Genomic DNA, 24,409 nt, shown 5'->3' with positions numbered 1-24,409 from the left:
TAAGAATATTCGTGGTATAATAGTGGAAAATTGGAATCAACAAAAAGGAATAGATAGTTGTTATTTATTCACATAGTGGGATACAGCAGCCAGAATGAACAAACTAGTATTTCCACTAGTTAGGTGTGTTGTATCCACATTGATGAATCTCAAAATTATAATGGTGAATGAATCAAGTTGCAAGCTATAGGTACAGTATGATACTATTTATGTAAACTTTTTAAAAATCCAAAACAGCTTACATCTGTTTAGTAAACATAGAAACATACATGGAAATCATACGTACATCCTTCAGATATACAGTAGAGCCTCTGAAAGTTGACCACCAAAAGGACTGTAAAAAACTGGTCAACATACAGAGGTGGTCAACATAAGGATCTAGGCCTACTGTACTGATACATACATGTGGTGCATGTTGGTCTATGAAAATTAGGTCAATTTAAGAAGAGATAAATGTAGGGAGGTGGTCAGCTATGGAGGTTCTATTATACATATAACCACTATCCAGTGGTTGCCCTTTAGGAGGAAAAGAAAGAAAATTGGAGTTTTAGCTTTTGGCAAGATGTTCATAGAAACCACACCCTCAGCCTAACTAAAAGACACATAATATGCAAACTTTAAATCACTGATAAATAGAAAAATAAATACCAAATTCCAGCAGACTATTTCCTATGCAAACCTTGTAGAGATTGAAAGCAGTCTGGGAAAACATGCAAGGAAAGCAAAAGAAGAAAGCAAACAGTGAGCCTCAGATTAATTGATCTACTACAAGAAAGAGAAAGTCCACCCTACATGCAAAATTACTGGAAAGGAGTCTTGCTAGCTTAGAGTAGAGAAGAGCTCTATAAGCACACAGGGGACACAAAGGGAGGAAGTTTTAGAAGGATAACTTTGCAGGGGAGGAAAGACTAAAAAGGGATTGATGCTCTTAACACACAACTGTCAGTACAAAACAGAGAAAAAAATAATAAAGGATATAGGAGACCTAAACAACATAATCGATATGAAATGTTACACTCTGATAATAGAGAGTGCGCCTTTCCAAGCACGTAAGGAAGATTCAACAAAAATAAATTATGTACTGATTTCCACAGAAAATACTAGGAAGTTCCATAAAGTAGTAATACTATAAATAACACTGATCACAGTGCAGTAAAGCTATGAATTATTAGGAAATCAAAAACAAAAAGGCCCAGTCAACTGGAGATTTTCTACCAAAAGATTGAAAAGGAAGGAATACTTCCCAAATTACTTTATGAATCCAGCTTTACCTAGATTTGAAAACTTAACACATTATCCCCCAAAAAAGAAAATTATAGACTAGTATACTACATGATCATAAATGCAGAAATTCTAAACAAAGTTTTAGTAAATTTAACATTATGTAAAAAAGATAACCTATCTTAACTAAGTGGTATTTATCCAATGAGTAAACAAGGTAAATTTAACATTAGAAAATCAGTCAATGTAATTGTCACCGTATTAAGCTAAAAGAGAAAAACCATATGATTATTTCAATAGTACCAAAAAACATTTGATAAAATCCAGCATCCATTCTTGATTTAAAAACCTCTCCACAGTTCTGAATAGGAAAAATATAAAATTTCCTCAGCCTGATAAAATACATCTATAAAAGTCAATAGCTGGCATCATACTTAATGGTTAAAAAAAAAAAAAAAGAATAAATAATATAATGACTTCTCCCTAAGAACAGAAACACATCAAGACTATCCACTCTGACCACTTGTTTTCAACATTGTATTAGAGGGTCTAAGCAGTGCAATAAAGAAAAAAAACAGCAAAGAAAGAAAAGTCATCCAGATTAGAAAGGACGAAGTTGTCTTTATTTGCAGACGATATGACTTGTCTATATAAAAAAAAAAAAAATCTGATAGCATCTACAAAAAAGCTGCTAAACTAATGTTAAATAAATTTAACAAGGTCAGCAGCGCCCATAGCTCAATGGGTAGGGCGCCAGCCACATATACCAGGGCTAACGGGTTCAAACACGGCCCAGGCCTGCTAAAAAACAACAATTGACAGCTGCAACAACAAAAAAAAAAATCCAGGCGTTATGGCGGACACCTATAGTCCCAGCTACTTGGAAGGCTGAGGCAAGAGAATCGCATAAGCCCAAGAGTTTGAGATTGCTGTGAGCTGTGATGCAACGGCACCCTATCCAGGGCAACAGCTTGAGACACTGTCTCAAAAAAAAAAGAAAGAAAAATTAACAAAGTTGCAGAATAAAAAATCATTATATAAAGAGTAATCTATCTACATGTTAGCAGTACAGCGACTAATCAGAAATTAAAGTTTAATAAATATCATTTACAGTAACATCAAAAATATTAAATACTTAGAGATAAATATGAGAAAAGATACATAGATCTATACACAAAAAACTAGTGTGAAATTTTTAAAAGCTAAATAAATGGAGACATACACCATGTTCATGGATTGAAAGCCTTAATATAATTTAAATATCAATTCTCTTCAAATTGAGTTTTTAGGTTCAGGTCAACCACAGTCAAAATCCCAGCACACCTTTTTGTAGAAATTGGCTTATCAACTCTAAAATTCATATGAAAATATAAAAAACTCAGAACAACCAAAGCAGTTTTAAGAAGAACAAAGTTGAAACTTGATTTCAAGACTTATTAAACAAGAGTAATCATGATAATGCAATATTGTCATGACGATAAATAAATAGATTGAAGGAACACTTTGAAGAATCCTGAAATAGACCAGGCATGGTGGCTCACACCTGTAATCCTAGCACTCTGGGAGGCCAAGCTTTATCTCAGGGGTTCAAAACCAGCCTGAACAAGAGAAAGACCCCAGTTCTACAAAAAACAGAAAAATTATCAGGGCATAGTGGTACAGGCTATATTTTCAGATACTGAGACTGAGGCAGGAGAATCACTTGAGTCCAGGAGTTTGAGAATGCATTAAGCTCAGATCACACCACTGCACTGCACAGTGAGACTCTGTAAAAAAAAAAAAAAAAAAAGAGAGAGAATCCCAAAATGGACCCACATGTGTATGGACACAGGTAAAAAGACAATTCAGTGGAGAAAGAGATAGTCTTTAAACAAACACTACTGGAACAATTAACTAGCCACACCTCTTACTATGTAGAAAAATTAACTCAAAATGAATCATAAGTGTAAAGCCTAAAAGTGTAAACCTAGAAGAAAACATAGGAGAAAATCATCATGGTTTTGGGTTACACAAAGATTTCTTAGACACCATACTAAAGGCATAATCCATAATAGAAAACATAAATTGGATTTATCAAAATTAAAACTTGTACTCTTGAAAAAGTACTGTTTTGTTTTTTGTGTTTCTTTTTTTGAGACAGAGTCTCATGGTGTCATAGTTCACAGCAACCTCAAACTCTAGAGCTCAAGAAATCCTCTTGCCTCAGCCTCCCAAGCAGCTGGCACTACAGGCATCTGCCACAGCACCCACCTATATTTAGAGACAGGGTCTCACTCTTGTCGGGCTGGTCTGGAACTCCCAAGTTCACGCAATTCACCCACCTTGGCCTCCCGGAGTGCTAGGATTACAGGTGTGAACCAGCATACCCAGCTGAAAAAACAGTGTTAAAAGAATAAAAAGATAAGCTACATGCTAAGAGAAAATATTTTCAAATGATATATTTGATTTTTAAAACTTAAATCCAGATTATATAAAGAACTCTTAACAAATGACAATAAAGACAAATAACCCAATTTAAAAATGGGTAAAGGATTAAATAGCAACAAGTATCACAGAAGTCTTTGGAGAAAGAAGATATGCAAAATGACATACAAGCACATAACATTCTTGTTCATTGGGGAAATACAAATTGAAACCACGATGAGGTACCACTATACACCCATTAGAGTGGCTAAATTTTTTGCAACAGGGTCTCTTGCTCTGTTGCCCAGGCTAGCATGCAGTGGCACCATAATAGCTCACTACAATCTCAAACTCGTGGGCTTAAGCAATACTGTCCCAGAATCACAAGTAGCTGGGAATACTGGGTGTACTACCAAGACCACTTTATTTATTTATTTATGTATTTGGTACAGACAGTATCTCACTGTGTTGCTCAGTCTAATCTCAAACTCTTGGCCACAAACAATCCTCCCACCTCAGCCTCCCAAAGTGCTAGGATTACTAATCATCATGAGCCACACAGCACCAGGCCAAAGTGGCTATATTTTTTAAAACTGACCACATGAAGTTTTAGAAAGACCTGGAACAAATACAACTCTCATACTATACTGGTAGGAATATAAAATAATACAACTCTGAAAAACAGTTTAACTATACACCTAACATATGATCCACTTCTAGGTATTTCCCCAGGAAAGAGAAAGCATATGTACATACAAAGACACGTGAATATTCATAGTATCTCTATTTGTAACCTTTTTTTTTTTTTTGGCCGGGGCTGGGTTTGAACCCCCCACCTCCGGCATATGGGACTGGCGCCCTACTCCTTGAGCCACAGGCGCTGCCAGTATCTCTATTTGTAATAAGCAAAAACTGGAAACAACTCAAATTTCCCTCAATTAGTGAATGGATAAACTCTTAAACTCTTAGCCTCAAGCATCCTCCTGCCTCAGACTCCCAAAGTGCTGGAATTATAGGCATAAGTCACCATTCCTAGCTGTGATCATATATTTTTGTGTGTGTATAAACGTATATTCTCTTATGAAATGTTAGTTATGGGAGGGTAGTAGTTTGACTTTTTTTTTAATGCGCTTGGCAAATTGAAAATAAAATCCCTATTTTGATTACCATTTTGAGAGATTATTGATCTGTAACATCTAGGAGTATAAGAATTAGATTTTCATTCCTTTAAGCATAATATTTGTTTGAAAATGGCAAATTAATTATTCAGAATATAATCATTATCACTGTCTTCATTTCCCATCTAAAATTTACTAACAGAAATGACAAGTTAGCTAAAAGTGAAAAGGATCTAAACATGTCATTATCCAGAATATATACCTGTAGAAAATGTACCTTCAATTGGAAATACTTGGTTCATTTAGTTTTTATTCTTTATTTCTTCTATTTTAGGGCAAACACTGTATCCTTGATGTGTCCGGAAATGCCATAAAGAGATTACAGATTGCACAACTTTATCCAATCTCCATTTTTATTAAACCCAAATCCATGGAAAATATTATGTAAGTGTAAATGCCTAAAGCATTGACCTAAATGTGTGCGTGCACCTCAGTTTCTTTATCTATAAAATGGAGTAATAATAGTACACACATATGTATACTCACTTCAAACTGTGTTGTGAGGATTAAATAAACACTATGAGATATTAACTATCATCATCTTCATTAATATTATTAAAGGTAATGTTTTAGAACTTGAAGTTTAAATAGCTACATTTGGCCAGTGGCTACTGGATTGGACAGTGCAGTTCTCAAGTAACCATCAAGAGGATAAAAGAATATATAACTATTACCTAGTAGAGGGCAAAAAACAGAATCTAAGTAAAAACGAGGAAAAAAGAGCAAAAGAAACATAGAATGAGTGAAACAAAAATATATAGTCAAATAGTATAAATGAAGCCAAATATTTCAATAAATAGACTAATGTCTATTAAACTGAATGTTTCCACTAAAAGAGATTGTGAGAATGGGTAAAGAGAAAAGTAAACAATTACATGTTGCTTATATAAGATACACCCTAAATATTAAACTGGAAAGGTTGAAAGAATAGAAAGGTAAAAGAATAGAGAAAGAAATACTGCATGAACATTAACTAAAAGCAGGCTGATTTTTATATTATTGTCAAACTATACTTTAAGGCAAGAAGAATTACTAGAGATAAAGACACTTCATAAAGGGTCACTCCATCAGGAAGATACATTTATACATTTGTTTACACTTAATAGCATAGTCTCAAAATATAGAAAGCACAAATTGACAGCTATTCAGAAAAAAAGATAATTCCAGAATCATCATGGGGGATTTTATCACATCTGTCAGGACATAATCAAATAAAAAGCAAATGTAAAAATCAGAAGGGATACGGGGGGTTTCATCTGCGGTTGCATATTGTTTGAGGACTTTTGTTTATCTGTAGTGCTGGATATCAGAAAAAGTGATACAGAGATTTTTTTTTGTTCATCAGCTGTCATTAGTGTTTGTGTATTTCATGTGTGGCCCAAGAAAACTCTTCTTCCAATGTGTAGCAGAAAGAAAACAGGTTTGACACCCCTAATGGAACTACACAAATTAAAAATATTACCTATTTGGTATATGTTAAACACTATATTCACCATCTGCAAAATACACATAGATTTGAAGTGCACATGAAACAACTACCAAAACTGATAGGCAGGACCATAAATTAAAAATAGTTGAAAACAGGAGGAGAGGGATGAGGGGGTCACGGTGTGTGACATACCTCTTAGAGGTGGGGCACAGTTATAAAAGGGACTTTACCTAATAAATGCAATCAGTGTATCCCTCAATAAGTCCTCAACAATTTAAAAAAAAATGGTTGAAAACAAATATTTTCTGACTGTAATGGGATTGACCTGGGAACTAATAATAAAACAGATAACTAGAAAATCTTTATATATATAGACTTCTGAATGAGTCAAAGAAGAAATCACAGAATAAATTAATAACATTTTGAACTAAATAATAATGAAATTGCAAAGTAAATCAATTTGGAGGATGTCATAGTTTTGTTGAAGGAACATACACAGCCTTAAATATTAGGAAACAATGTTGAAATTCAAATATTAGGAAAAAAGATTGAAAATCTAAGATTGTGAGAAATTTGAAAAATAGCAGTCAACTAAACTCCAAAAAGGTAGAAGAGCAGAAATTAATGAAATAGAAAACGAACATACAGTAGAGAAGATCAACAAAGCCAAAAGTATTTTCTGTGAAAATATAATAAACCATTCAAGTGATCAAGAAAAGAAAAGATAGAAGGCACATCAATATCAGGAATGAAAAATAAGTCCTGTGCATTATAGGATGTTAAAAAATGCATATATAAGAATTTTTTAATTAAAAAAATTAAAAAGAGGTTATCACTAAACATCTGTAGATTTTAAGAATGTTGTGTAACCCAGTGGAAAAATGGACCAGGGTTTTGACATATCATAAAAGAGATCTCCAGATAGTGAATAAACTTTTGAGATGGTGTTCAGTTAATCGTGGAAATGCAAGTTAAAGCCACAGTGTCATGTACTACCACCCACACACCAGAGTAGTTAAAATAAAAAAGAAAATATCAAATGTTGGCTAGAATGTGGAACAGCTAGAGCTCGTACACAACAATGTTAGGTGTGTAAATTCATCCATATTGGTGAACTGTCTACAGTATCTCTTAAGCTGAACATAAACTTAACTTATGACTCAGAAGTACTATTCTTGATGCATACTCAACAGAAATGCACACAGATGATTAGCAAAGACATGTACTGGGTTTCTGACAAGCGCTATTCAAAATATTCAAAAACTAGAAACTGGTTTTTATGTATTCCCATAAGCAGGAGAATATATAGATAATGAAATATTCATAAGTGACACATTCTACATTAATGTAGAATGAGCACTCTCCATCTATATGCAAAAGTATGGAAGAATCTCATAAACATAATTTGAGCACAAAAACCCTAGACCTAAAAATATATATGTTCTATGATTCCAAGTTTAATCATTGCTTGTACAGATCAACTTTAAGGGTGGTTTAGTAACTAGAGTAAGCACACACAGATTCTGGGGTACTAGTGGTGATCATATTTTGATCTAAGTACTAAGTCCACAGGTATGTGTACATGTGGAAATTTATAAAGCTGTCATTTGTGCTGTATTTGAAAGTTATACTTCAAAAAATTTAAGAAGAAATAGAAAAGGCAAAAATATGTAAGACCTAAATAGTTGTGTGCTTATTAAAGAACTTGAATCCATCATTAAAAGTCTTTCCACAAATAAAATAGGAAGCCAAGAGGACTTTCTGAATTTACTAAAAGCTAAGTAGTAATGTCGGTCTTACACAGACTCTTCAACAAATTTATGAGCATTAATTTGATACCAAAACCTGGCAAAGACTTTACAGAAAAGGAAAATGATAAGCCAGTCTTTTTTCTTTTCTTTTTTTTTGAGACAGAATCTCTCTCTATGTCGCCCTGAGTAGAGTGCCAGGGCATCACATTTCACAGCAACCTCAAAAACTTGGGCTCAAGTAATCCTGCCACAAGGCCCAGCTAGGTTTTTTTCTGTTTTTAGTAGAGATGGGGTCTTGCTCTTTCTTGCTTAGGCTGTTCTTAAACTCCTGAGGTCAGGGCAGTGCCTGTGGCTCAAGGAGTAGGGCGCCATTCCCATATGCCAGAGGTGGCGGGTTCAAACCCAGCCCCGGCCAAAAAACCACAAAAAAAAAAAACTCCTGAGGTCAGGCAGTCCACCCACTTTGGCCTCCCAGAGTGCTAGGATTACAGGCATGAGCCACCTCGCCTGGCCAATAAGCCAGTCTTAATCGTCAATAGCAGGGAAGGGTAGTAGTGGGGGTGGATAAAGTAGGAAAGGATAATGGGTACAAAAAATATAGTTAGATAGAATGAACAATATTTGATAAAACAACAAAATGACTATAATCAACAATAAGTTAGAGTACAGTGTAAAATAATTAGAAGACTGGAATTGGAATGTTCTAACACAAAGAAATGTTAAATGCCTGAGGTGATGGATACCCCATTATGCTGATGTGACTAATTCACATTTATGTATGCTTGTATCAAAATATCACATGTGCCCTATAAAGGTATACCCATAATAATTAAAAATTTTTTAAAACTAATATAGAAGCAAAAATCCTTACCAAAATATAAGCAAAATTAATCCAACAATTAATTTTTAAGTAAGCTAAAATATAACAACAAAGTAGGAAGCACCAGGAATCCATATCCCCACCTAGACAACAGTTGCACTGGCAGAATCTGTCTGATGCAACTATTTTAGAATATTGAAGGCTTACAACTTCCAGAGGAGGGTTTGATAGTAATTTTAGCTCCTAGCATGGTAGCAGCTACCCATTTCCTCACTCCCAGTCCAATAGCAGGCAGCTATTCATGCACTCCTTGAGCAGCTTACATAGAGTTTGTAGGAGCCAGAGAGGGCAATAAGGATTCTGTCCTCCAAATGTCAGGTATCTGTGCTGTGATAGCTAATTGCTACTTCTGATCATGGAGGTGCAGACATGTAGTGAGGTTATTTTGCAAACCCCACTACCATTGTTGGAAGCCCCTCCCCCTGAGGCTGAAGTAACTTTTAAAGATTTAAAGGGCCAGAGGCTTTTCTAGCCCCAACTTTCTCTTTTTCCCATTTTGGGAGCCAAACCAGTACACTAAAAGGTAACCCCATATAAAGTGGGAATTTAGAAGTTCACCACACATACTCATGGAAAGGTACAGGCTCATAAAATACCTGAAAAAACTCTGAAGTTTACACCTCAGGCTGACCTCTTGTACAGAAATATCCACAACAATAAGAAGTTTTAAATAAAACAGCAAACCATGAAGAAGAGGAAGAATTTGATCTTCAGAGTTACCACATCATAAGAATCATGTCCAGTTTTCAGCAAAAAATCACAGGGCGTGCAAAGAAACAGGAAAATATGGCCCATTCAGAGAAAAAAAAAGGAATTGTCCTTGAAAAGACTAGATGCTAGGCCCAGCATGGTGGCTCATGCCTGTAATCCCAGCACTCTGAGAGGCCGAGGCAGGTGGATTGCTTGAGCTCAGATGTTGGAGACCAGCCTGAGCAAGACTGTCACCCTGTCTCTACTAAAAATAGAAAAAAGGTGGCTGGGCCTTGTGGCAGGCACTGATAGTCCCAGCTACTGGGGAGGCTGAGGTAAGAGGATCACTTGAGCCCAAGACTTTGAGGTTGCTATGAGCCATGGCATTCAACCTCAGGGCAACTGAATGAGACTCTGTGTCAAAAAAAAAAAAAGAAGAAGAAAGAATCAACAAACTTAAAGAGATGACGATGGAAATTACTGAATCTGAGAAACAGGAGGAAAAAAGTAAAGAAAAGTGAGCAGAACCTAAGGTAACTGTGAAATACCATCAAGCTACATTGTGGGGGGCGCAGAAGGAGAAAAGGGCAGCAAAGAGATTATTTAAAGAAATAATAGTCAAAAACTTCCCAAATTTGATAAAAGACATGAATATAAATACCCAAGCAGGTTAAATTCAGAGATTCACACTGAGGCACTTTGTAATCAAAGTGTCAGAAGACAAAGAGAGAATCTTGAAAGCGGTAAAAGAGAAGCAACTCAGCACAATACATGGGATTTCCCAATAAGATTATCAGCAGATTTTTTTTTTCTTGAGACAGAGTCTCTGTCACCCTTGTTAGAGTGCGAAGACATCATAGCTCACAGCAACCTCAAGTTCCTAGGTTCAAGAGATCCTCTTGCCTCAGCCTCCCAAGTAGCTGGGACTATAGGCATGTACCACGCCCAGATAGTTTTTCTATTTTTAGTGAACTGTTTCTGTAACTCCTGAGGTCAAGCAATCCACCCACCTCAGCCTCCCAGAATGCTAAGATTATAAGCATGAGCCATTGTGCCCAGCCAGAGTACAAACAATTAGGTTACATTGTTTGCATATGTTAGGTAAAGTCCAAGTTGTAGTTGAGTCCTTCACTCAGGAGGTGTGCCATATACCCCTACATTGTGCCTGTTAGGTGGTTGCACACCAAACCCCCTTTCTTTTCACCCCTTCCTTCCATCTCTCCTCTAGTTGAATCAACAGATTTTTCATCAGAAACTTGAGTGGCCAGAAGGCAATGGTTGATGTACTCAAATACGGGACAGGGGGTGCGGGGGGTGTCAACCAAGAATCCTGTATCTGGCAAAAATTTCCTATTCGAATGAGGGAAAAATTAAGACATTCCCAAGTAGGGGGGCAGCACTTGTGGGTCAACGGAGTAGGGCGCCAGCCCCATATGCCGGAGGTGGCGGGTTCAAACCCAGCCCCGGCCAAAAACTGCAAAAAAAAAATCCCAAGTAAACAAAAGCTGAGGGTTTTACCACTAGATTACCCTATAAGAAATGCTGAAGGGAATCTTGTAGGGCTAGATGAAAGGACACTAGACAGTAACTCTACAAAATATCAAGGCAGAGATCATACTTAATGGCAAAATATTTAGAAACCAAATTTACTATATACCCATCATCCAGCTGCAACAATAATTATCAACTATGACCAATTTGTTTCATCTATTCCACTCACCTCATTACACCTTCACTCCAGATTACTTTTTAACAAATCCCAGACATTATATCATTTTATCCATTTATTTCAGTGTATATTTGGAAGATACTTAATTCTTTTTTTAATTTCAGATTAATACGAAGGTACAAACATTTAGATTACTTGTTTGCATTTGTCAGGCAAAGTCCAAGTTATAGTTGAGCCTCTCACTATAAGGGGCCTCTCACTACAATTGTACCCATTAGGTGAGAGGGAAGATAATTACCTTTTGTTTTTTTTTATTCTTTTTTTATTTTTTTTCTTTGAGACAGTCTCAAAGAAAGACTGCCTTGGTTACCCTTGGTAGAGTGCTGTGGTGTCACAGGTCACAGCAACCTTAGACTCTTGGGCTTAAGCAATTCTCTTGCCTCAATCTCCCAAGTAGCTGGGACTACTGGCACCCACCACAATGCCTGGCTATTTTTAGAAACGGGGGTCTTGCTCTGGCTCAGGCTGGTCTCCAACCGCCTCAGCTTCCCAGAGTGCTAGGATTATAGGCGTGAGCCACCTTACCCAGCTGATAATTAATTCTTTATCAGAAAAATCACCACTGCAATTGTCATACTTAAAATAATTAACTATAATTCCTCTTTATAATCAGTTCCAGTTTTCCTGGTTGTTTCAGAAGTTTTATTTGGTTTTAATTTATTTATATTTGTTTGTCATAATCAAATTTCAAATAAGACCTCTGTTTATGGAAGTTGATTAACTTTTTTAGATTCTTCTTCCACATCTCCACCCACCAATCTATTTATTTGTTGAAGAAACCAGGTAATTTCTTCTGCAGAATTTTGTCCACTTCCCTTCTCATGGTGTTATTGAATTTGTTCATTGTCTTCCTTGTTTTCTGTAAGCTAACAGGTAGATCTATAAGGCATATTTTAATATGAAATTTTCCTCAAAGTCAAAACTGTCATAGATTAATGCTTAGTGTTTTTTTGTTTGTTTGTTTTGGGTTTTTTGGCTGCTTTGAGTCAGTACAGAATATGTTGAAACCCTTCTGTCTATCCAAGCATAAAGCAACGTATTCAGTAACCAGAGCTTGTTTTTACTGATTCATATTTTCAACAGAGCTCAACTTCTCTACTTTGTTATCTTTTTTCAAAAAAGTATTATAATGTGGTAATTACTGATTTCTAAATTTATTTACATAGGGAAATGAATAAGCGTCTAACAGAAGAACAAGCCAGAAAAACGTTTGAGAGGGCCATGAAACTGGAACAAGAGTTTACTGAACATTTCACAGGTTGGAACCATGTGTGACAGTGCTCTTTATGATAGAATTTTGCTTCAAATCTACATGAACTGAATTCTGAACTATACCCCATCTACCAGTAGTAACTAATACTGTCATTACCAGAATTAACTCTTAAGGTCTGTGGGTTTTTCCTTTGAGAAATTCATCTAGTATAGGCAGTGGTGATGAAGAATCTTGAAATTTAGTTCTTCTTAGATTATTGATTAGAATAGCATGTACGGGTGGTGCCTGTGGCTCAGTGGGTAGGGCACCAGCCCCATACACCGAGGGTGATGGGTTCTAACCCAGCCCCTGCTAAACTGCAACAAAAAATAGCTGGGCATTGTGGCAGCCACCTGTAGTCCCAGCAACTTAGGAGGCTGAGGCAAGAGAATCGCCTAAGCCCAGGATTTGGAGATTGCTGTGAGCTGTGACACCATGGCGCTTTACCAAGGGTGATAAAGTAAGACTCTGTCTCAAAAAAATATATGTATATATGAATAGCATGTACAAGAATAAAATAATTCCTACTTGACCAGAGGGAAAATAGATTTTGATTTGGTTTCTTCTATGAAATTATATTTTTATCTTATCCTTTATAAATATTGATGCATTTTTTCCAGCTATGTTGAGTTATAATTAACATAATCTATATATTTATTCAAGGTGTATAGTATGATTTGATATATGCATACATTGTGAATTGATTATCAGGATCAAATCAACACATTTATCACAACATATAGTTACCATTTTAGTGTATGTGGTGAGGAACTTATGACCTACTCTTTTTATTAACTATTGTAACCATGCTATACATTAGATTTCCAGAACATACTCATCTTATAACGAAAAGTTTATACCCTTGAACCAACATCTCCCCATTTCTCCTACCCCACAGTCTCTGAAAACCACGATTATACTCTCTGTTTCTAGGAGTTCAACATTTTTAGATTTCACATATAAGTGAAATCATACAGTATTTGCTTCTTTGCATCTGGCTTCTGTCACTCAGAATAATGTTCTCTGCATTCACCAATGTTGTCACAGATGACAGGATTTCCTTCTTTGTTATGACTGGATAATATTCTAGTGCATATATATGCCATATTTTCTTTATCCATTTATCTGTTGCCAGACTCTTTGATTTTTTTTTCACATCTTGGTTTGTGAATTATGCTACAGTGAACATAGAAGTGCAGGTATCTCTTCTGCATACCACTTTCATTTCCTGTGGATATAAACTCAGTAGTAGGGTTGCATGATCATATGGAATTCTATCTTTAATTTTTTTGAGAAACTTTCATGCTGTTTTACATAATGCATTAATTTCCATTCCTACCAGTAATGTACAAAGGTTCCCTTTTCCCCATACCATTGTCAGTCCTTGTTATCCTTGTCTTTTTGATAGTAGCCAACCAAACAGGTGTGAGGCAATATCTCATTGTGGTTTTGATTTGTATTTCCCTGATGATTAGTGAGGCTGGACACTTTTTCATATATCTGCTGGTCATTTGTATGTCTTCTTTGGAAAAATGTCTATTCAGGTCTTTGACCCATTTTTTAAATGGATTATTTATACAATGTTTTCCTATTAAAATTGTATGAGCTTCTATATTTTGAATATTAACCTTTTATCAGTTACATATTTTACAAATACTTTTTCCCTGTGTAAATAGGTTGCCTTTTCATTTTGTTGATTGTTTCTCTTGCTGTGCAGAAGACTTTTCAATTGATGTAATAGTCCCACTTGATTGTTTTTTATTTTGTTGCCTGTGATTTTTGGTGTCATATCCAAAAAATCATAGCCAAACCAATGTCAAGGAGCTTTTACCCCATTTTCCTCTAGGAGTTTCACAGTTTCAGGTTTTACATTGCAGTTTTTGATCTGTTTCAAATTATTTTTTGTATCTGATGTAAAAAATTAGGGTCCAATTTCATTTTTTTGCATGTGGGTATTTAAGACACTGGCCTTTCCCCCATTGTATATTCTTAGCCCTTTGTCAAAGATTAGGCACTGGTTATTGACTTATTTTAAAATGTTTGTTTAAAAAGAGAAAGTGACTCGGGAGGCTGAGGCAAGAGAATCGCTTAAGCCCAGGAGTTTGGAGGTTGCTGTGAGCTGTGTGAGGCCACGGCACTCTACCAAGGGCCATAAAGTGAGACACTGTCTCTACAAAAAAAAAAATAAATAAAAATAAAAAGAGAGGGCGGCGCCTGTGGCTCAGTGAGCAGGGCGCCGGCCCCATATACAGAGGGTGGCGGGTTCAAACCTGGCCCCGGCCAAACTGCAACCAAAAAATAGCCGGGCATTGTGGCGGGCGCCTGTAGTCCCAGCTACTCGGGAGGCTGAGGCAGGAGAATCACCTGAGCCCAGGAGTTGGAGGTTGCTGTGAGCTGTGTGAGGCCACGGCACTCTACTGAGGGCAATAAAGTGAAACTCTGTCTCTAAAAAAAATAAATAAATAAATAAAAAGAGAAAGTGGAGGTCAATTCCTAATAATACTATCTTATTCAGTTTGTCCTTTAAATTATTCCTGAGATATCTTTGGGCAGAGTTTTGTTGTTTGTTTATTTAAAATAATGATCGGGCTTTAGTTGGCATTCATACTGAGTACAACAAGTGTCATCACATTATAAGCCACTTTTTTTTTTTTTTAAATAATTTCAGACCTACAGAGGAGTCACAAGAATAATACAGGAAGTCTTATATACTTTTCCTTCATATTTGTCAAATGTTACAGTTTACCACATTTTTAATTGTTTTGTGAAACACTTGAGAGTAAGTTGCATGTAGATACCCCTTTCTAAATACTTCAGTGTGTATTTCCCCCAAAACAAGGACACTCCCTTATATAATCATAATACTGTTATCAAAATTAGGAAATTTAACATTGATATATTTCATCTAACTAACTGTAGCTCTTATGATTTCACTAATGCCTTTAGAGCAAAATGGAAAAAATAGTTTTTTCTGTTCCAAGATCCAATCAGGACACAAGTTACATTAAATTATCATATTCTTTAGTCTATTTTTGTTCTGTTTTGTTATGGGTATTTGTTTTAATTTTTGAGATAGCGTCTCAGTTTGTTGCCCTTGGTAGAGTGCCATGGCATCATAGCTCACAGCAACCTCAAACTCTTGAGTTCAAGAGATCCTCTTCCCTCAGCCTTCTGAATAGCTGGGACAGCAGACGTCCACTGCAATGCTTGGTTATTTTTAGAGATGGGGTCTGGCTCTAACTCAGGCAATCCACCTGCCTCCGCCTCCCAGAGTGCTAAGGATTACAGGTGTGAGCCGCCATGCCCGGCCCTCTGTAGTCTACTTTAATCTGAAACAGTTCCTCAGTCTTTGTTATTCATGACCTTGACAATTTTTAAGAGTGAAAGCCAGTTCTTTCGTAGCATGTTCCTCCCTCAATTTGGATTTGTCTGACATTTTTCTCATAATTAGATTTAGATTATGCATTTGGGGCAGGAATATTAATGAAGTAATAATGTATCCTCTGTGCATAGAAGGAGGCGTAAGATGTCTATTTGTATCATTAGTTGTGATGTTAGTTTTAACTTGTAATTAAGGAGTCTTCGGTCTTATGCTTTCCAAGTTCTTTATTCCATTATTAAATTTTACAAAGTAAGCAAAATGTTTGTTTTACAAGCCAACTCCCAAGTAACTTTTTCTTCTTAAAATAAGTCATTATAGGGTAGCGCCTATAGCTCAGTGAGTAGGGCGCCAGCCCCATATACCCAGGGTGGCGGGTTCAAACGCGGCCCGGGCCAAACTGCAACAAAAAATAGCCGGGCGTTGTGGTGGGCACCTGTAGTCCCAGCTACTCAGGAGGCTGAGGCAATAGAATCACCTAAAGCCCAAGAGCTGGAGGTTGCTGTGAGCTGTGACGTCACAGCATTCTACCAAGGGCGACAGAGTGAGACACTGTCTAAAAAAATAAATAAAAATAAGTTATTGTAGGCTGTTGTCAACCTAAACTATGAAATACCATAGGATTATGCAACCCAGGTGCCAAACTGATGAACCAAATGTTTTGTCAAATGAATTGTGTCTTCAAGAACATTAAACCATAGCTAAATTTAGCTCAAAATGTGAACTCCCACAAAACTAATACTAGTGGAAATTATGTTATTTACAAATTTTGGTTATTCGAGCATTCTTAGCTACATAAGTTGTAAGCCCACTTACAAAAAAAAGTGGTTTTATACAGAACAAAACCCTTCTTCTTATGTATATATAATCTCTATCATCAAATACACAATTTTATTAAAAATCTCCATATGACATTCTATGCTAGGTTTTTGAGACCATGGAAATTATACCTATAATGCTCTTCCAGAATCACTAGCATCTTTCTGTGGTTTAATAAATGACTTATTAACTTACAATTCTGAATTAGTTCATTTATACATAAACATTTACGGTTTTTTTTAAATTACTCATGCTTAATATTGTCTGACAAGGCTTTTTTTGTTTTGTAAACTAATACTTATTTCTTACAAGTTCAGAGACTCTAGCTATCCCCAAAGAATAGTTGTTAGTAATTGTTACTTGTTTTATTCACACTTTATTTCAGGCAGGAAATAAACTAACCTAATATTAATTTGAATCATCTCTAACTACTAACAAGCCAGATAACATACAGTTCAACTACACCCCAGTACCTGACTAACATACTGCACAAAGTAGTAACAATCTATAATCAACTCTTTTTTCTTTTTTTATTACATCATAGCTGTGTACATTAATGCAGTCATGGGGTACAATGTGCTGGTTTTATATACAATTTGAAGATTTTTCATCAAACCGGTTAACATAGCATGGCATTTTCTTAGTTATTGTGTTCAGGCATTGATATTCTGTGTGCATCTTAGAAGGATACAGGTGAAACTTACTAAATGCAGAATATAACCAACTCTTTTCCTCCAAGATCCTACTGCCCACACACACTCCCAAAAAAGCACAAAAAACATAGCCATGCTTGCTTTCTATGGTCCTATACCTATCCTCCTTTTTTTCTGTATTCATTTATGGAGAAAAAAGGAAAGTTAAGGAAATACATAATTTGTTTTAAAAGAATAAAGCTAGTACATGCTTAGATAATAAAACAATAAACAAAAGAAAAAAATCACCAATTGCCCTTTTTCTTTGTCTTTGTTACCAGGCTAGGGTGTAGTGGTGTCATAGCTAACTGCAACCTCAAACTCCTGGGCTCAAGCAATCTTGTTATTCACCCTCCTATGTAGCTGGGAGTATAGGCACACACCACCATGCCTGGCTAATTTTTTTAGTTTTTATAGAGACAGGGTCTTGCTATTGTCCAGGCTAGTCTCAAACTCCTGGGCTTAAGTGATCCTCCCGCCTCAGCCTCCCAGCATGCTAGGATTACAAGCTTGACCCACTGTGCTTGGCTACCAAATACCATTTTTTGACCAATTTTTTAAAATAAAAATTTTCATATTATACAAATAGTAAAATTAATGGAATGAGCAATTTTTCCTAAGCAAATAATACATAAAGGATAACTCTTCCTGGAGGAGTAACTATTTCTAAGATTTAGCTTCTACTGTTTCACCAGTAATTATAAAGGCAGAGATAGATAACTAATGGAGATTTCTGATTTTGTTTCTATCGTTACAGCTATCGTACAGGGAGATACGCTGGAAGACATTTACAACCAAGTGAAGCAGATCATAGAAGAACAATCTGGTCCTTACATCTGGGTTCCAGCAAAAGAAAAGTTATGAAAATTGATGTTTCTCTGTTGTTCTTTTCCACAATCTCCTTTTGACACTTGTTTGCTCTTTTCTTTGGAGTCTGTCTTCAATACGCCTTTTATGTTGAATCATATCCCATGCATCATGGTCTATAGTTGCACTTATTTTTGACATCTGGTGTCTCCTTCAAGTTTCATCATCTGTATTATTTTATGTCACTATTGATTTGTGGCCATTTTTCTGAACTAAAAATGAATGGCCTGACCAGCTATTAAGGGTTTGGGGAGACGCAGAATTTGTGGTAAAATTCCTTAATGTTTAAGGGAAAGTAACTTTAAGAGATTTTCAGAAAAGCTTTATATGCATTTTTTTCAAATTTCAATACATATGAAAAAGTGGTTTTAATCAGTGATTTAGTAGACTTTGAGCAAATATGCACGTTTAACTTTAATAGCATGGTTTGGCCAATATATTAGCTCTCAAGTCCTTTTCTCAATTGACTTCTGTTATCAAAGCAATTATTTCATGATAGACAAATAAGGAAATGTGTTTTTTTTACTTCAAAATTAATGTCTGAGTTAACTTTCATAGTTTCACAAGGGTTATTCATTTTTCATAAGAGGTCTTAAAGTCTTTTATTGTTTGTTTGCAGGGGGGGTTCCCAATACATTTGCTAGGAATAACAATGTTCAAATGTTTTTAATCTACTTGGTGACACTGTTTATAGTGTCTTACAAAAGTTTCATACATGATGATCATCACATTATCTGAATTGAGGCCATGTTTAGGTGCTAAGGGAGCTCACCTTTTACTCAAAAGGTTGAGAAAATTCCATAGACACGAATACAGACAAAAACAGATGTTAGAGTGGTAATATAGTAATCATTATGGCAATGGAAAAGGAGTCCAATTCATAGCCTAAAACTTTAAATGTATTCTTAGGGGTCAGATTTTAATGAATATTTTACCCACAATAACTGCCTATTTTGTTATAATAAAAAAAAAAAAATATATATATATATATAAACTTTCTTTAAACTCTGTAACTATGGGAATTATTTTCTTTACATAGTTGCACACACAAACATATATATATTTAAAATATATTTTTTTTCTTTTGCCACCTACTCCTAACTTTTTGTTTGGTTTTTAAATTAAATATTAACTGAATAGACTTATCTTCCTTAATCATGTGAACTGAAAATGGGGATATGGTGGTTGTGAGGAGAAACATTTAGAGAAATTAGATTATAAATAAAAGTATAAGCATATTCTCCTCTTTTCTACATAAGTTTTCAAATGGTTCTGGGGATTTTTGTCATTGCTGTTCTTGTCATCAGGTTTGAGTTTGGTCTTCTACCTTTCCATCTAGTTCTCCTTTATTAATAGGAAAACAGGCAAAAGCCCCTTGTATGTTTGTATTTTTCCCTCAGACACCTCTCATCCACTGCTCTGCCCTCGGGTTGTCCAAATCTTCCTGTTGAGCAATTTTAAGAAAGTTTAGGGAAAGGTAGAAATTACTTCCCAAATCAGTTTCTCTGGTTCTTTATATTAATAATACTATTTGGCTTCCCATTGGTCTTTGGAGTTATTAAATTTTTGTTTTTGACAACCTCCTCGTAATAGTTTCTTAAAAAAAATGAGTACTGGTTTGTAAAGAATTATCAACATTATCCATTCCATTTATGAAGAAGAGGAGAACAGCTAATAAACTTTATTGTAAAATTCATATGTGTCTTGAATGTGTCTTGAATTTTGAAAAAACTAATCTTGCATTTTCTTGGAACAGTTTGAGACATCATGTAATTTATAAACTGAATTTATGTAATTTATAAACTGAATTCAAGAGCCACTGGGCAACCTAATCAAGATTTCTTTTGTGGGTTTTGGAACTGAATATGTTAATACATTGAAATATACATACATACACACACTATACCTGTTACTAAACAAGAGCATACTAGAAAAAAGTTGTAAAATCTTTAAGAGCTTCAGAAATGACCTTACAGCAAGACCCCAGCATAAACCCATTTTAAAGTCTTTGCTAAATAGTCAACATGTTGCAAAATATAAGAGGTTATAAAATAATGCTATTTGTGTGTTAAAATCTATTACATTGCTTTCTGGATGTCCTTGTTAAGTGATTTTTTTTGTTAAAAAATACTTTTATGCAGTTTTCTAGATTGTATGGAATTATAATTAATGAAATTACTAATTTCTAAATTCTGTGCAATAGTTTTTTTAGTATATTACCATTTAATTTTTTTGAATGTGGTCTTATTGCTTAAGGCTTAAGTGAAATCACTTGCCCAAGATGACTTAGCTAATAAGTAGCAAGGCTTGGAATTCAGAACCAAGTCTCTCTGCCTCAAATCTATAGTTTCCAACATACTCTGCTACCTCCAATATACTATGCTATTCTTAAAGCACTCTGACTTAAATTGTCATTTTAGCACCCCTTTACAAAGATGGAAAAGAGACTTAGATGAAAAAACCCTTGCCCAGACTCACACAATTAGTAAGGACAGACCCATAAAACAAGTCACTCCCATCACAACTGAGAAGACTATTTCTGGGAAACAAGTCAGCCTAGCCCTGTCACAGTGACCTGCAAAGAGAACCTCTTCAGAACCAAAATTAAAACAGTATTAATTAGAAAAAAGTCCACTGTTCTAATACACAGGGAATAATACATAGTTTCAAATGATTTAAAGTAATTCCCTATTTTTTGATAATGCCTGTTAATATTGTTAAGTTGGCAACAAAAAAAAAATGCCTCTTCATGTGGCTACACATTTCTGATTGTTTCTCTATTATAAAACTGCCTAGGGTTCTTCAATAAATTGCAGAAGCAAGCTTGTAGAGCTCATTTCAGCAAAATACAATCTGGTTAACAAATACCTACTAAACACTGCATAGTATTTAAACTCGAAAGATGACAATTCGGGGACTTTACAAATAAGGAAAATTTGTTTTCTAAAGTATTAAAAGTTACTTTCCAAGATTCTCTGCTTTGAACCCTCTTAATTTACATGTGGTGAAATCCCCATGTCTTAACCAGTTACACTGCAAATTAGGAACAGACTCAGAATCTTTAACTCCTGGTTCCTACAAGATAGCTTCCCTACCACACCAGTTCCTTTTTTTCCCCATACTATGAGCTGAATTTAGTGGACTATTTAGTCCCTGGAGGTTTGATATCAGTAAGTTTATAACATTTCATTGAGGAATTTGCATTTTGAAAAGGGGAAATTCAAGAATGGAAGAAAAAAAATATCCAATGTACACAGCCCTACTATGAAACTAATTTGGGACTCTCACATGAAAGCTATAACCCAACTACAACTTAACAATAGGGGGAAGTGGGAAAGGGGGGAGTGGGTGGAGGGAGGGGAATCGGTGGGATCACACCTGTGGTGCATATTACAGGGGTATTTGCGAAACTTGGTAAATGTAGAATATAAATGTTTTGGCACAGTAACTGAGATAACGCCGGAAAGGCTATGTTAACCACTGGGATAAAAATGTGTCAAATGGTTTATGAAGTGAGTGTATGATGCCCCATAATCATATCATTGTATACACTTATGATTTAATAAAAAAATTAAAAAAAAAAAAAAGAAAAGGGGAAATTATGGTTTGTCACTTTTCTGACCCAATTTTGGATCATCTTGGTGTTAGTCCAATATTTAAGATTCTATTTGTCTCCCTCGACAGCTCCACAGTATAGCTCTCACTGACTTTGACAGCAGTGTACTCTTACTGTGAAAAATGAGAGCTGGATTTGAGTGCCACTCTGCCACTTACTGGTTATGTAACTAATCTTGGGCAAGTAGTGTCATTCCTTTCACTGTTTACTTATCTGTGAAATGGAGATATTTTAAGGATCAATAAGATTACAGATAAGGGAACTAACACATAATACATCCTAAAAGCGAATTCCCTTTTTCTTTGAACTCAGAAGCCTGAAATTGTTCATCTCCCCTTGTGCAAATTAACCTGACCCTCATGTTGCCATATTTGAAATGGGATTTGAATAACTACCTTGCAGGATTATTGTAGGGTTAAATAAAGTGGTGTATAAAAAAATACCGATTATATTATCTGATACTTGGCAGTACATATTCTTCCCTTTACTTTCTGGAGCATATTTATGGTTGATAGCAGAAGACTAAAATATAACAGAATATTGCCCACCATTTTTCATTACCGATAGGGAAATTTCCTTACAGACTTTAGTGAAGAAATTATTTACATTGCAATTTCTAATCATGTTTGCAAATCTTCTTCTAAGGACCCTCTCTTTTTTGTCAGATGCTATGCATTGTGGCCCACTCTAACTCAATCTCAGACATGGAACTGGAAAACATCAAGGTTTTACAAACCATGTTTATCTCTGGACAGTTCTAGACCCAGCAGTCCCTAGCTATTCTCCAGAACATTAATTACTGAGAATCTAGAAATAAGTGTGAAAAATAATACTTGGTGGGGCTCACACCTGTAATTACAACCTTTGGGAGGCCAAGAGGCAAGAGGATTGCTTGAGGCCTGGAGTTTGAGACCAACCTGAGCCAAGGGCAAGACCCCATCTCTATAAAAAATAGAAAAAAATAGCTGGGCGTGGTAGTATGTGCCTACAGTCCCAGCTATTGGGAGGCTGAGACAGGAGGATCACTTGAGCCAGGGAGTTGGAGGCTACAGTAAGCTGTGACTGCACCACTGTACTCCAAGTCTACATGATGGGAAAGGCCTGCCTCTGAAAGGAAAGAAAATACTTAAGTCACTCAGATAAAATGATTTTCTTTAACATTGACTAAGAATAGAATAGTTACTACTTACTGACTTACAACTACCATCAATTTCTCCATTCCACACCCAAATATGGTTACTTAAAACCTGGCAAAAAAAAATAACTCCTTGTCTTCTAAATCAGCAGTGTGGCAGTGTGTACAGAATTGATGGTCAGATAACTTGATGTTATTGTTTGAGACTTTGGGACCAGGTACTAAACCTGGCCAGAAAGAGTTTCACACTATAATTTTCCCCAGTCTGTCACCTATAGTAGTAATAACCAGATAAGGAAGACTTAGTGAAAGGATACCAGAGAATGGTGAAGGCTGGCATGCTCTCCCACTATGTTGTTTTTTTTTTATATTTAAGCATAACATACATATGCAAACTATAAATATACATAAGTGTTCATATACTTCAATAAATTTTTACAAACCAACATTACATAACCATCATGAAGCTCAAAAAATAGGTTATGACCAGCACCCCAGGGGACTTACTCAGCTTCCTCTCAGTCACCACTCCTATCCCAAGAGAAGCCTGTATCCTTGCTTTGTGTGTGTGTGGTCTACAGTAAAATTCACTCTCTTTGATGTATGGTTCTGAGTTTTGACCCATGCATAGCATCACATAACAACCCCCACAATCAAGAATACAGAACAGTGCTCACTTTGGCAGCACATATACTAACATTGGAACAGTACAGAAGATTAGCACGGCCCCTGAGCAAGGGTGATACGCAAATTCATGAAGCGTTCCATAATTTTTGTTTCAAACAGCTAAGTTACTTGATTAAAACAATGTTTAAAATTAAAAATAAAAAAGAATACAGAACAGTTCATCATCCAAAAACATGATGCCTGTCCCTATGTAGTCAATTTCTCCTCCCACCCCTAACCTACTGATAATCACTGTTCTTAGTGCCTACAGTTTTACTTTTCCCAGAGTGTCGTATAAGTGGAATTATATGTAGCATTTGGGATCTGGCTTCTTAGCAAAATGCATCATCAGAGATTCATCCATGTTGCCAGTATCAGTAGTATGTTTTCATTGCTGAGTTGTAGTCCATTTTGTAGATGTATGAAACTTAAATTATCCACTGACTGATTGAAGGACTTTTCAATTATTTCATTTTTCCCACTATAGCTGCATATTTTTCACTCTAGAGCTGCAGGGAAAAGAAGGAGCAAGCTGAAATGGATTTTTTTTTTTTTTTTTTTTGCAGTTTTTGGCCGGGGCTGGGTTTGAACCCACCACCTCCGGTATATGGGGCCACAGGCACCACCCCCTGAAATGGGTTTATGATGCTGAAAGCCATGTCAGGCCTGGCCCCACCCTGCCTCACCTCCATTGATGCTGTG

General features: G+C 35.8%; 1 protein-coding gene and 1 non-coding gene across 23 annotated transcripts in view; both read left to right on the top strand.

Annotated features, from left to right (window-relative positions):
- DLG1 (discs large MAGUK scaffold protein 1) overlaps positions 1 to 19,983 on the top strand; it is a 354,406-nt gene extending 334,423 nt beyond the window's left edge. For all 22 annotated transcript variants that reach the window (XM_053565047.1, XM_053565043.1, XM_053565042.1 and 19 more), the window contains 3 exons: positions 5,077 to 5,186; positions 12,448 to 12,539; positions 18,181 to 19,983. In XM_053565047.1, the coding sequence (XP_053421022.1) occupies positions 5,077 to 5,186; positions 12,448 to 12,539; positions 18,181 to 18,287 (309 nt within the window). In that variant the 3' untranslated portion in view covers positions 18,288 to 19,983. The remainder of the gene's footprint in view (positions 1 to 5,076; positions 5,187 to 12,447; positions 12,540 to 18,180) is intronic.
- Positions 19,984 to 23,710: 3,727 nt separating this feature from the next.
- On the top strand, positions 23,711 to 23,815 carry LOC128568230 (U6 spliceosomal RNA). Its single transcript, XR_008375051.1, has one exon. It is a non-coding gene; the product is annotated as a U6 spliceosomal RNA (small nuclear RNA).
- Positions 23,816 to 24,409: the final 594 nt, after the last annotated feature.

Source organism: Nycticebus coucang, chromosome 16, assembly GCF_027406575.1.
Source record: "Nycticebus coucang isolate mNycCou1 chromosome 16, mNycCou1.pri, whole genome shotgun sequence".
Lineage (NCBI taxonomy): Eukaryota > Metazoa > Chordata > Mammalia > Primates > Lorisidae > Nycticebus > Nycticebus coucang.
Note: the sequence above shows the minus strand (reverse complement) of the source record. Positions and strands in the feature narration are given on the sequence as shown.